General features: G+C 43.2%; 1 protein-coding gene across 9 annotated transcripts in view; it reads right to left on the reverse strand.

Moving 5' to 3' along the window:
- The window catches only part of caskin1 (CASK interacting protein 1), an 88594-nt gene that overhangs the window by 19853 nt on the left and 54574 nt on the right, over positions 1–14167 (reverse strand). For 6 of the 9 annotated variants that reach the window (XM_076752084.1, XM_076752086.1, XM_076752082.1 and 3 more), the window contains exons 3-11: positions 13567–13664; positions 13182–13327; positions 11349–11444; positions 11062–11192; positions 8763–8871; positions 6387–6495; positions 5931–6025; positions 4192–4309; positions 705–950 (exon numbers count right to left, since the gene is read on the reverse strand). In XM_076752084.1, coding sequence (XP_076608199.1) covers positions 705–950; positions 4192–4309; positions 5931–6025; positions 6387–6495; positions 8763–8871; positions 11062–11192; positions 11349–11444; positions 13182–13327; positions 13567–13664 — 1148 coding nt within the window. The remainder of the gene's footprint in view (positions 1–704; positions 951–4191; positions 4310–5930; positions 6026–6386; positions 6496–8762; positions 8872–11061; positions 11193–11348; positions 11445–13181; positions 13328–13566; positions 13665–14167) is intronic. The other 3 variants (XM_076752088.1, XM_076752090.1, XM_076752087.1) reach the window with 1 other exon arrangement.

The raw sequence follows: 14167 nt of genomic DNA on the forward strand, positions 1-14167 counted from the left end.
CCGATCATGAAAGCTGCTCTGTGCTGCGCTCGCTCTCTATGGAACTGACAGCAGTTACGGTGAAGTCATATGAATTGTTGGCGGTGTTGTTTCACCAAAGTTAATAGTAAAATGGGTGCACTGGCACGTCTCTATTACTGCCATCCTCTTGACTGCAGACACATTGACAGTAGAGTGCAAATGAAAGTCACATCTGGAATGTATCCAAATATGAAACATTTCAAATGTGTCATTGGAGTTTTAAAACAAAAAAGGTTATTCAAGTGACCTTCTGTGGGACAGATTTCTGCTTACATGCCCGTCTTCCATATTTTAAGTGTAATGAGATACTTCTATTTTTATATATTTTTTAAATCTTTCATCACATTTGGCTTTGGACTCCTGTCTAAAAGCTAACTCTCAGTAATGGAGATGACAACAGCCAAAACAGAAAAACAAAAGTTATACAGTATGAGCAACACAATTACATAAAATTACATAAATAATGATCCATAAGAGAAAACTTCAAGGGATGCCTTCTGAGAACACTTCAAACACCAATTAGAATCTTACATGACCAATCACAAATAGGGTGTTTTTTACGGGTACTTAAGGAAACATAAGAGGAAGGCATCTTTCGAAGCTTTAATAATAAGAAGAAGAAGAATAAGAAGAATAATAATAAGAATAAGAATAATAAGAAGAATGAAAAAGGGGCTGTGTACCTGGGGCAGTGGGTGTGTCTCCCTGTGGAGTTGTCACGGGCGACTTGTTATAGCCAAAGGAAGTGAAAAGTGGAAGCAGTGGCTGATGGGAATGTGGTGGAGGAGGAGGCGGTGGAGGCAGGATATGGATCTGATGGAACGTGGTGTCGTTGCCGTTGACTACCGCGTTGGCAGGGGCAACCGTCGCCGGAGGAACCAGCGGTATCTTTTGAAACTGTTGAGTGCAAATGACTGTGCTGGCCAAACCTAGATAACACCCACCGTGACGACACACACACAACCAGCCAACAGTGAACCACCGCCACGGAACAAACAAACGACAAAACAGAGAATTACACATAAGAAAAAGGGGGAAAAAAGAAAATTAAAAGCAAAGGCTGAAGTTCCAAAATCAAACAAAGAACTCAAAGGTGGTGGGACACGGCTGATGTGAGAGGGGTGAAGAGAGCGTGAGAACAAATAAATGTGAGCATCATGTCGATGAAACACGTGGAGAGGTGAAAGGTGACGTGATGGATGGTGACAGTGGGGATGGTCCCAGGGACTGATGAGCGTCAGCTGATCATCAGGAGTGACCTTTTGACTCTTTCACTCCTATGTTGTGGCAAATTACATCCAGTCAGTATTCTATATTGCATTATTTCTTCACCTGGTCCCGCCCTCCTCTGCTGTGATTGGCTAGAACTCACTGCCTCGATGTGAGCATGACAGGGTATAATTTAACCCCCAACCAAGTAAACTATTTCTGGCAGAACAATAAGCACTAGCCAATCACAGCACAGTTGGGCAGGACTAGGTTAAACAGTCTTGGGCAAAAAAATATTGCTGTTCTATTGCATGTCATTAGCTATGAGCATCCAACAAAAGGCACACAGAGTTTGCACAGTGTCTGATGCCACCTGCCATAAATCCACCGGTGTTTACCGGCTCTCAGTATGCCACTGGTGGTTGTATAACTCATCAGATACAGCATATGCCCCCATCAGTATGTCCTCTGTATGCACAGGCTAGCATTGCAACTTATCAAAATGTTACCTAAAATGCTAAATTGGTCAACATGAAATAGTGCACAACGCAAACTAGCTAGCTAGCAGTTGTGCTAATAACTTGCATAGTGTGTTGTGTCTGAACTGACCATGGTGAGCCAACTGTATAACTGAGAAGTATATATTATATTCTGTTCTATCTGACATAAACAGCAGAGCAGAAATAGAGACAAGCCTCCCGTCCTTCATTCCTCCCCCAATGCAACACTTTTTCTGCACAATGCTGTGCTGTGCAGCATCATTTAGTGTGTTTGTAGTTGCAACAACGACACTGTAAATTTGTAAATGAAGCCTGCGAGCTAGAGCAGACAGTCAGCTCGCTCACATGCTGTACTCAACATTCATCCAACGCACCTTTTCCATCATAGCAGTGTACTTTAGTTGTCAGTGCTCTGTACACTCTGACCACATGAAAGCTAGCTGTCCTTTCTGCTGCCACTGCTGTATTATCATCGCTCCCCACCCTGTGCTCTGCTGAGCTTTGAATAACATGTTTGTTACTCTGTCATTTCTGTTTCAGGCTAGCAAAGCTAGCATTGCAAGCTAGCTAGCTGCAGTTCTGCACAAGGACGTGCAAAATGTAGCATCCCTTTTAGAGGAGGAACAAGCAGCAGATGAGAGTCGAGCACATGTACAAAAAACTGACTCGGGAGGAATGGTGTGGAAAAAAAAGAAGAATTAAAAATGGATGAAGTTGAGTGAATGAAACCTCTTGCTAAAACATCTGCTGTAGTCCCAAGTGTGAGAGTGGCTGTGCGAGCCGAGTGGGGGGTGTTTCAGCTGTTTTGGACTGTATCCACAGCTGTTCTATAATGTGATGTGGATGATGACAGATGCAGCCACAATGGCATTTTTCTTGACTTGGTAAATGGACTACACAGTATATACAAGCGATCAAAGAAGAGAATGATCACCAGAAAATGTGACGAGGCCAAGGTGAGCCAGGCGTGATCATGTGACAGAGGTGAGAGGTGATGGAGGCAGACAATAATAGAGAGATTGATATACAGACCAAGAAGACATGAGACAACAGAGACACAGACAGATGGACAAACAGAGAAACCAGACCTACAGACAGACACCAATACACAGTTAAAAACATCTGAGCCTCTTCATGACAGCGCAATGACAATTTGGGATGGCAGGATGGCTGTGAATGTGCTCTATAGATCTCACCAGAGAGGTTAAAAGCTCATTACGGCGATATCGAATGGAAAAAGGAGGTTAACAGGTTTTTGAGGGACTGACACATTAGCTGATCAACATGCCTGTTAAGTCATGAGATGACACCACAATTACACTGCTAACCCTGACAGGACATGATCAGCTTATACCTCATTGCTTATTAGCTTTCCTATCGCACGTTAGGTGAGAAAATTAATACTACTCTCACATCTGTACAGTAAATACGATGCTGGCTAGCTGCTGGCTATCTTTTCTTAGCGCACACACTGGAAACAGATGGAAATAGCTCCTCTGGCTCCACAGTGTATGTTTTTACACTTCAGTTTTCGTATAGATTGAACAAACAAGATGTTAATCTGTGACCTTGGTGGATTTTGAGACCTTTGGACACAGCTTGCTTAGCTGTTTCCAGTCTTTGTGCTAGTTAAGTTAAGCTAACTGGCAGCTAAATGGCTGCCGGTGGTAGCTTCATATTGACTGAACAGACATGAAAGTGGTGTCAATCTTCTCACGTAACCTGATTAACACGTATGCACCTGCAGACCACATATTATGACCTATTGACATGATTTGTTTAGCTGCACATGCTAAGATAAGCTAACTGGCTGCTGGCAGTACAGCTTCACACTGAAAAATGGCATCAATCTTCTCATCTAATTCCAAGCAAGAAAATGCCTATTTTCCAAAATATCAAAATGCTCTCATTCAGCAGGCAAAGTGTCAGCAAGGGGAACTGAAACAGATCATCAGACAGGGACATGTGGATGATTTTGGTGTCAATATTCTCATTACTTAACAGGCAACTTTCATCACCAGGCTGAAGTCCTGAAAACTTTGTGTTTTCACTCAGGCAGAGCCTTAGTATAAACTTCTGGTCGTGATAATCATTAAGCTTGGATTACACCTTCAGTAAAGCAGGGATGACAGCTGGGTGTTTGGTAGCACTGTGCTGCAGCTGGCCGACTCACAGAGGTCTTGATGAGCTTCTCTGATACGGTTTTCATTCTAACTTTATTCAGCCAGGAGAGGTTAACTAATGACACGGTGAGGTTAAGTGCCTTCCTCAAGGGAACACAGAACATTATTCATTCACTTAGCTGCACTTTTCTCCATCTTCTTTTTCTATCTTTCTCCAAGTTCTTCTTCTGTGTTTAGTCCAAATATGTGTAACACATTCCCAGGACACTTGGCTGACCTTTTATCCAGACAGTCAGCTTCACACGCTCACATGCACACGCATAAGAGTACACACACACCTGTGCGCTTGCTGATGACCTCTACCATGGTGGATGGGAAGTAGCCCACCCGGTCATTTCCTGTTCGGTTGTCATGGATACAGCCTTTCCAGCGTCCGTCAGGGTGCTGCTCCAAAACCTGTCAGGTTTCATGAACACATAAATGACATTAGTTGTTTTCCATAAAAACCAATAGCATAATTTTATGGTTCTGTGCATTTATGTGAATTTGATATTTAGAGCTACTGTTAGCTTTCCAGAAGTTACTGAAAAGCCTAAAGAAATCCCAGGGAGCCATCTGTACTGAAGTGAAAGTGAAATTATTCATCTCTGTCAAACAGAAATGCAAAACTGCATTTGGAGCTGGCTAAAATTCCCTGTGTCAGACAGCAGCGAAGACAAATTGTTCATTCAGACCCTGAGGGAGGAAGCATAGACACCGCTTGGCTTCCTTATTACTGTAATAAGTACCCCAAGGCTGCATAAATACTCATTAATATTCATGAATGGTAGGCAGACTGCAATGTAGCAAGTGAATGTTTCTGTAAAACATATTCATAGTAAATGAGGAATGCTGAAACTACTCATTCTTGCATATTCATTAGTGATCTTTCCAAACTGCAAGCAGAGGATTCTTTATTGTCACATACAATCATACTCGTAGTAGTGAAATTTGCTCTCTGCATTTAACCCAGGAGCAGAGGGCAGCCACTGTGCGGTGCCTGGGGATCAGCACCAGCTCCAAGCCGGCGCTTTGGTCAAGGGCACCAACAGGAAGGATGGAAGCATGTTGATGACAAAAGATTTGCACAAAACAAATCAACATTTGAGAGCACACGGGCACGGATTTGTAGATTTGAGCCTGCAATCCTGACCATGCACGCTCCTGTCTCAGTCTGTTCTTGACATTTTTCCAGCTGTTTTGGCAGCTTCTGAGCACTTGAGGGCTCATGAGGTTGCTTGCTAACCGTTTCTGACTTGCAAGCCGCAGCAGGACACCGCCACACGTGAGGGTCGTGTCTTTTTGTCTGCACTAGGAAATTTTCTTCAGCTCCACCTGAAGTTTGAGATTTGCTGCACCCCTGCCGTGCCTGAGATTGTGAAATTTGTCTAAGTATGCACCTGCAGATTGAGATACTGTTTCACAACTTCCCACACACATTTGAAACTCACACACAAACAACTGCTACAGTAACCCCCCAATCTTTATCTGCACCAGTGAGGCACGACCTGTCACTCCCTGTCGTGATCAGAACGATGACTTGCAGGGAGAGGGGCTGTTTCCAACCTTAACTGCGTGTGACCCCTGTAATATGAAGTTATGTCTACCTGTAAACCCTCAGCACAGGTTGCATGTTAATGTGGTGTCGTTAGCATTTAACTCAAAGCACAGACTAAGTGCAGCCCACCGCAGCTGCTAGCACCACTGTGGAGAAATAAATGAAGGCATATGCAAAAAAACAGCCATTAATTTGTGTGGCAAATTTAGTTTTAATTATTTTGTACTACAGTAATGATACAGCAAACTCTAAACTAATGAGATGAACTAATGAACTAAAAGAAAATGTGAAAGCATCAAACCTCATCACAGTCAACAAGCAACGCTCGGCTAACATCGCTTTTCAGCTTTGATGTCAGAAATGTTCAGTGTGTGCATAATGACACCTTTTCGTTGCTGTTGATATTGAGTGTTGTGTGTGTGTGTGTGTGTGTGTGTGTGTGTGTGTGTGTGTGTGTGTGTGTGTGTGTGTGTGGTTTACCGTAATGACGTCTCCTGCTTTGATGTTGAGGCTGGTCAGGTCGTAGTTGTTGCAGTAATCCTTCAGAGCCCGAACCTGAAGGGCCGCTGATGCATCTGAGAGACAAAGAGGGACAACAATTCATGCTGTACTTTACAATAAATCTGCATTATTCTATCATTCACATTACTGTGTCCATACCACACGCAATAGCAAAGGAGAATAGGGAGAATCTTCTTAAATCTTTTCTAAATCTATCTAACATAATGCACACATTCCACATACTCTGCACTGGGGAAGCATCAGTTACAGGAATAGTTTAAGGAGACACCCTTATTGGATGATTGATAACACTTTGAAGTCTGTATTGTAAATATGACAGTTAGCATAGCTTAGCACAAAGGCTGGGAAGAGGGGGAAATTGGGCAAAGAGGTGGAGCCCCCTCATCCATCCATCCATCCACCCATCCATCCTACCCCTCAGCAGCTGTTTGATCTCGCGGCTGGCTTGCGTTGCAGTGAACTGGTAGACGATGTCCAGTGCAGTCTGGCTGTAGGTGTTTCTCACGGTGGCATTGATACCACTCTGCAGAAGAGAGAGGAAGATGAGGTCGGCATGTCGACTTTTCAATTTATGTCTGTTTGTTCCATGCAGACAAAAAAGGAGACTTCTAAGACTTTTGTTCTTTTGCAAGAGTAACCAAAACACAAAGGATGCTGTTAGTTGAAACTCATAAATTAGTCTCTTCATGGGAGCACGTCAGGGATGTCATAATCCACCACATGATGTCGACAGAAAATATCCCATGCCTGCCGAATTACCGTCACCTCTTCTAATTCACAAAGCCGAAAGCTGAAGAGCAATATCACATTCAGGTCTGCTGAATCAAATGTGGGCCAAAGATGACAAAGATGAATTCAGACCAAAGGCGCTTCAGGACTCGTAAAGACTCGTAACCCTCCACAGCCGGGGGTCTAAATGACAAAGTTAGTTTCTCATGCTGGAACATGGTCATTAAAACATATTGCCTCTCTTGTTTTCATGCACCCTGTGGTATTTTCAAGTCACCAGCACAAATGCATAATTTGCATCATCGCTCTCTTGCCTGTGCCTTAATTTTATTACATGGAGATGTCAGGATTTTAACTAGGTCTCAGACCCTCACTGCATTTTGTCCTGTATATTACATATTATTCTCCTGTATAATCAATGTAACATTTATTTCACTGACAATTACAGTCAGGTTTGCCTGCAGCCATTTTTGTGCCCCCCCCCCCCCCCAGACATTTTTAAGATGTATAAAAAGACTCTGCTTTTGAATAAATATTTGTATCTGATATGGTTTTTCCACAAAAAAGTTCAATTATGAGTTAAAATTAGTTTAAATGACATGCACTGGAGGCTTCAGGCTTCCACACCATACTTGTGTAAGTTGCATATTGGACCATGACTGGCTTTCAAACTAGTTGTGCTGTCAGCTCCATGCATACAGAGAAAGTTTCCTCCCTCAGCAGATGAATGTGCAAACAGCCTCCTGGTGTCAAACTCTGCACAGACATCATTCTGCACAGTGGAGCTCAAACATCCAAGTGAAGAAACGCATTTTCGAAAGGAGGAACTCTAAACAGAGATTCATCCTGTGCCATTCATTTAGCTGGGACTTTGCCTGTTTAATATGACAAAGAGCCACGAACCTCTGTTCCAAATACTTCTTTTATCCCTTTTATAATCTCTCACCATTATGAAAAAATAAAGAACAAACCCACACAATTTGAAAACTGGCAGACATTTTTTTTTTTACCACAACATACCAAATTTGGTCTTAAAAAGTACTGGTTCTGCTGTAAAATGCAGTGTTTCATTTTTCTGATTCGTTTGTTAATGATGCAACATTGTGTGAGCAGCATTAACTGCTGTAGCTGGTCAAGGCGGTGCGAGTTTTAACTGATCAAGAACCATGAAAGAAAAACTAAAGCTCTGCTGTGTAAACCTGCATCATTTCTTGGAACATTTGCTCTTCTTTGCTTTTTTGTGAGCCATTAGAGACTCTTTGAGCCTTGAGCAGTTATCTAAATTCAACAATGTGAGTTTAAAGGGGACATGGTCGACCTGCTGACAGCTCACAAGCATCCGAAACATGATGAGAAGCCCTGATGAGACACGAACCACTGCTTTAACCTGCAGGTCTTTAAGTTATTAACACACATGTATTTAAGAAGATCATCATGTATGAAAGGTAACAAATAACGACACACTTAGTGAAGTAAAAAGTAGAACATTTTCATCTGACATGTAGTGGAGTAAAGTAACTGTACCTCGAAATTGTATGTAAGTACAGGGCATGAGTAAAAGTGCTTAACTACTTTGTGCCATTGATGCATCTACGAACCTTTTTTGATTAAAATAATAAATCAGGAATAACAAGGACAGTTTCTTCCTTTAGCTGGATAACCCTCACGCACTGCAGGGACTCCTTGCGATAATAGCTCCTCATTTAAGGATTTAGGTTGCAGCTGTCATTTAAATAGCTCTTTATATTCTCTTTTATGTGGAAAACATCTTCCACAGTCTCATCAGCCATCACAGAAAACAGGCGGTCTTAATTTTTGACAAGAAGTCGGTTTGTTTTATTGCAATTTTATGGAAATAGAGAATGCGTCCTCTTTTTTTTTGTCACCTTGCAAGCATTACTGTCAAAGCTATGATGTCTTACAGTCGTGGAGACAGCTCTTTGGGCTTGAAGTGTTCTTTCATTTTATGCTGGAAAAGCCACAATTTCGCTGTAATTGACATGTAAGTGAACTCAAGCCCTGGTGACAGTGCTAGAAAGTTTTCAGTAAAGTTCCACTTACGTCCAGCAGGAGTCTCACTGCCTCGGTCTTTCCACACAGGGCAGCTTCATGCAGGGCAGTGCCCGCTTTGGTCTGTCTGTTGATGTCGATACCTGCCTGGATCAGCAGTCTGACAGCAGGGGCAGAGGGGAGGGGAGGATATTGGAAGTAGTAAGAGATGACAGAGCAAGGAGGGAGTGAAATTCAGAGGAAAAACAGGGCGAAGGATTGCAAAGGGGAGTGAATGAAGAGGTGAGAGGGTGAGAGAGTCAAGACGTGTTAAAAGAAACAGATGTAGACGTGCGATGATGCACGGAGAAGGGGAGGTGAATAAGAGGGAACCGAGTAGGAGACATGAAGAGCAGACAGGAAAAAGAGATTTTTAGCAAACAGGTATAAATAGTGCGTTTGTTGGGGACTATTTTCAGCTGCAGATTTGCAGACATTTGGTGAGTTTGGTGCATGTAAGATGGACTCACAGTCTTCATCCTAATGAAGAGAAATGTTTCTCTTCTGCGGCACTTAGGTCAGTTTTACAGAAGAGGTTTTGATCTCAATAAGACTACGAATTAAATTAGAATTATCGTGCTGCAGATTATGTCGATGTGCATTCATTTTCTAAAACATCCTAGTTGTAAAGTATTGAAGGGGGGTTTATTAAAATCACTGGATAGGATGGATGACGCCGTTTGGATGAACACCGAAACGTCTTGCTGATCATAAAATCAGCTTGGAAACGGCTGCAAGCGTTTTATGAGCTGCGATCATATTTCATACTTGTTCCTTTGTCTGACAACAGAAACAGAAAGTGTGTGAGATGCTCCACCCGCCCAAACAGGGAGGGGGCCAAGAGCCCAGTGGTCATTTTAACAGCACTGCAGACACTGGAGAAGCTGCAAAAGGACAACCATCTCGCAAGCACTCCATCAGTCAGTGGCTATGGAAGCTAACTCCTGGGTAAAAAGCACATGACAGCCAAGTTTGCCTAAAGGCACTTAAAGGACATGACAGTGACAGATTCCCTGATGTGATGAGACAAAAATGTAACCGTTTGGGCCCGAACTTAGCATGCTAACACACTAAACTAAGATGATGACCAAGGCTAACATTACACCTGCTAAAATCAGCATGCCCACATTGTCATTTTCAGCATGCTAGCATGCTGACGTTAGCCTTAAAGTCAAAGCGCATACTAAGTACAGCTCATCGGGGCTACTAGCACCACTGCAGAGGAAGAAATGACAGTATTTGAGTCTTTGGCTACTCTGGCCATCCGTGATTGTAGGATCATTGTTGTTGGTCTTTTCATGGGATTTGTTGACATTACAAACAGAATATCACCAGCTTTCCACTTTAAATGAGAAGGTCAGAGAGAAGGAATTAAGGTCGAAAGATAAATTGTAGTTCATTGGGGCCAAACACACATTTAATTTTCCTCTAATTTCTACTGACTTAGAGTCAGAGTTTGTGTGTGTGCATGTTTCTGTGAGTGTGTGTCTTCACAGACTGCTGGTCAGGCCTCAGGAGCATCATTTATCAGTGTCATTTCTGCACAGGCACACTCTGCTCTATCAACTATGACAGGCTTAGCTCTCTTTCTCTCCCTCTTTATTTTCTGCTCCTCTCTCTTGTCTCTCTCTCCCTTCGCCTCTCTGTCTGTGTCTGCCAGGCAAGCAAACTTCTGCGCCGACACACACACACACACAGTATATATATATATATATCTATAGCCCTGAGTTACTTAAAAGTGGTTGAGAGTGATGAGAGGACAAGTAGACTTTGCGGTGTGTGTTTATTTGCTGTGGTGCACCGTTCTGCCGGGATCTTTCATCGCGAAGCTTTGTGCCGAGCGCTGACATCACCACGGCAACAAAAGTCACTTTGCCATGATGCTCTTTTGCAAAAACATAAACAAAAATCAGACGCACATCCCCGTCGAGATGACATTATAATGACTTGACATTTGGAGTGCCAGGCAGCTCTGCAGCGTTTCCAGCCTCCAAAATGTATTTGTGTTTGACTGATGCATCAACTCTCACTGTAAGGCAACACAATTGTTCCATTATTCCTTCAGTTAATTGGATCATATTGTTCCCGTTGTGTTATGTATCTGTTTTCTCAGCAAGCTCAGGAGGACATCTAAACCCACTGTTTCATTAAAAGCAGTGTGTGTGTGTGTGTGACACAGAGAGAGAGAGAGAGAGAGAGAGAGAGAGAGAGAGAGAGAGAGAGAGAGATGAGTGTGTGCGTGTGTGTGTGTGTGTGTGTGTGTGTGTGTGTGTGTGTGTGTGTGTGTGTGTGTGTGTGTGTGTGTGTGTACCTGATGATATCTATGTGCCCGTTCTTGGCAGCCAGGTGGAGAGGAGACGTCCCGTTGGGGTCAGTGGTGTCTCCTTTTTTGGGCTCCAGCAAAGCAGCACACATGTTACTGGACAACAACAACTGGACCACCTACGCGCACGCACGCACAAACACACACACATACACACACACACACACACACACACACACACACACACAGGAGACAAGCAACACCTTTGATCATTTCTGCAGACTGTGTTCAGCTGCTGTTGTTTCTGATGAAACACTGACGCTGTAGGTTCTTACCCCAACTCTGCCGAACTCACAGGCCAGGTCCAGAGGGGTTTTTCCTGCATTGTCCACAATGCACGGGTTGGACTGGTGCTGCAGCAGCATTTCCGACTGGAAACACAAACACAAGCAAACACACACTGACACATGAGAAAAAAATAAGCAGATACTAAAAACAATCCAGTCATGCGTTATTGAGGCAGGGCATGCCCTGCAGAGGTCAGCAGGTTGTCTATCACAAGGCTAACCGTACAGTCGACCATTCACACTCACACCTACAGTCACTGTTAAGCCTTTTGAGTGGCAGTGAATTCATTTTGGTCTATAGCTAGCTAACATTAACTAGTAAAAATGAAATGGCATGAAAACATCCTTTCATTCATCATCCACTCTTCTGGCGGTCACTCTGTGTGTGATGCATTTCAAAGAAGCATTCCAAAGCCAGCCTGTTAAAGTTGGGCAGCTTGTGCTGCATCACAAAGCTTGCAGGAAATCAAAGTTTGCTGAGCTACGTTTTCATAGCCTGTTAGATGAGCTTGACGTCTGCCTGCACTGCAGCTTTTTCCCCAGAGCGGATGTTTCGAATGCAGCTTCATTTGCTCGGCGAAGGTAAGTAAACGAAATCATTCAAAACGCCAACTTCGACCTGCTACATCCACTGTTACCACCAAACACTGCTTAGCAACATCTTTGGCTGACTGCTGCGTAATATGCTCAACATAATGAAACTACGCATGCAGTCAACCTAACATCTGATGGTGTGGTCAGTTATAATTGACTTATGTATGTAAACTTGCCACAGTATGAACAGCAGTTACCCACCCTTATCACAGGAAACTGCAGTCCCAACAGCGACTAAGTGACAAACAAATGAGCAGGGGACTCATTAAGAAGCTTGTACATTTCCTTCTATAAGTACCTTTTATACATAAACTCACTGTTTTCTAGGCCTGCTGTCATGTTAAAGATGTACTTTTGCTTGTGTTTACAGTATCTATTACAAAGAGCTGATTTGTCACTTTTTGTCCCCGAGTGAGTTAAGGAGAACCCGTCCCCATCGGCTTGGCAGCTTGTTCCTGTTAAATGACCTCGGAGAGACGCTTGGTTAAAGCGGTAAGTGACAAATTATATTCCCTCATCTCAGATAAAAACACTGCCTCCCCACCCTTGTTTTTAAAGCAAATGTCTCTCAGATCTGTGCCTTTTGCTTTTTCCTTGCCGGGTGATGAATGATTCATTTTTTTAATCTGCGGTCTGTTTCAGTGTCTGCAATTTTTTATTCATTTGTCCTTGCACACTGGGAGCAGCTGTGGATTACAGCTTCAGCCCCAGTTTGTTACCCTGTATAAATCATGGTTATTTAATCAAATAGAAGCGGTGGATGTTCAGTTTCCGAGTCTGTGAATACTGAGCGTGGCTCTCCTCTAGGGTATGTTAGCTGCTGTGGTGAGTCTGCTCTCTTCCATTGTTGTTGCTTTGGCAGGCCTGCAGCGGCGGTGCACTGTTTCTTAGCTGGAAAAGCCTCCAAGATGGAAATTTCTTCAGTCTCTGTTTTGTTTTGTTTCTTAAATGTCTTTCTTAAATTTCTTTTCTTTTCTTTTCTTTTTTTTTACATTTGTGACACTGAAAAATGGGCACTGCGTTCATTTCGAACGTGACAACTACACAATTGCATGACATACATGCTTTCAGTCTGCTGGCAGCCCATTCTGCTATTTCAGAATTAGGGATGCTTGATTGCATATGAATTATGATAGATGGCTCTGTTACGTGAATCATGTGTCGTAAGTACAGCCTGCTTGATGCTACACTTCTTTCTCCACTTTTGGAAGAACTGCTATCGCTCACCACGTCATAGTGGCCGTGCTGCGCCGCCAGGTGGAGAGGAATCTGTCCTTCATCTGATTGGCCGTTGACAGATGAACCGGATTTCAGCAGCATCTTCATCGGCTCTGCCTTCCCCTGCCAGGCTGCGTAGTGCAGCGGCCGCATGCCTGCACACACAGAAACACACACATCTATCACACACTGAGACACTGAATATCAGTGATCAGAGAGGATTTATGGGAAAGAGGTTGACATGTACAATTTTTTTGTATGTGTAAAGCTCACTTTTCCCTCTGATTTTTTGCATGTATTCATGTTTTTCTCTGCTTACGTGTGTGTGTGTGTGTGTGTGTGTGTGTGTGTGTGTGTGTGTGTGTGTGTGTGTGTGCGCACATTCCCCCCTCACCTTTCTGGTCTCTGATGTCGACAGCAGCCTGTGACTCCAGCAGCAGAGTGATGAGCTCCAGGTTCCCATTGAGTGCTGCATGATGCAGCGGAGAAAACCTATTGTACAAACACCCACGCACACACATACACACACACACACACAAACACACATACACATATATGTCATGGTTATATTCATCATTTGTGAATTATAGATATTTTCCCAGCTCATTACCACATCCTTTATTTGGATGTTTTCTGAATGACAGACACCTCCAGTTTCGCTGCTCTTAAGGTATTAAGGACCATGTAAAAACAAGAGCGCACACACATACACACACATAATGGTAAAGCCTGGCATGACAAATAGATTTAATAGCAGAGGATTAGGACCGAATATCTGAGATGGGATGGTGGGAGATGAAAAAGTATGCACAAGGGGAAAGGCATTATATTATGTAAAGGATACAGTGTGTGTGTGTGTGTGTGTGTGTGTGTGTGTGTGTGTGTGTGGGGCCAGAGGCTGTATGCTGAGTAGATGAGATTGATATGTCAGCCTTGATGGATAAGCGTGACAGAGGGTATAAGCAGGAGAAAGCATCGCATACTGCAACCCGAGG

The sequence above is a fragment of the Chaetodon auriga genome, chromosome 16, assembly GCF_051107435.1.
Source record: "Chaetodon auriga isolate fChaAug3 chromosome 16, fChaAug3.hap1, whole genome shotgun sequence".
In the NCBI taxonomy this organism is placed as follows: domain Eukaryota; kingdom Metazoa; phylum Chordata; class Actinopteri; order Chaetodontiformes; family Chaetodontidae; genus Chaetodon; species Chaetodon auriga.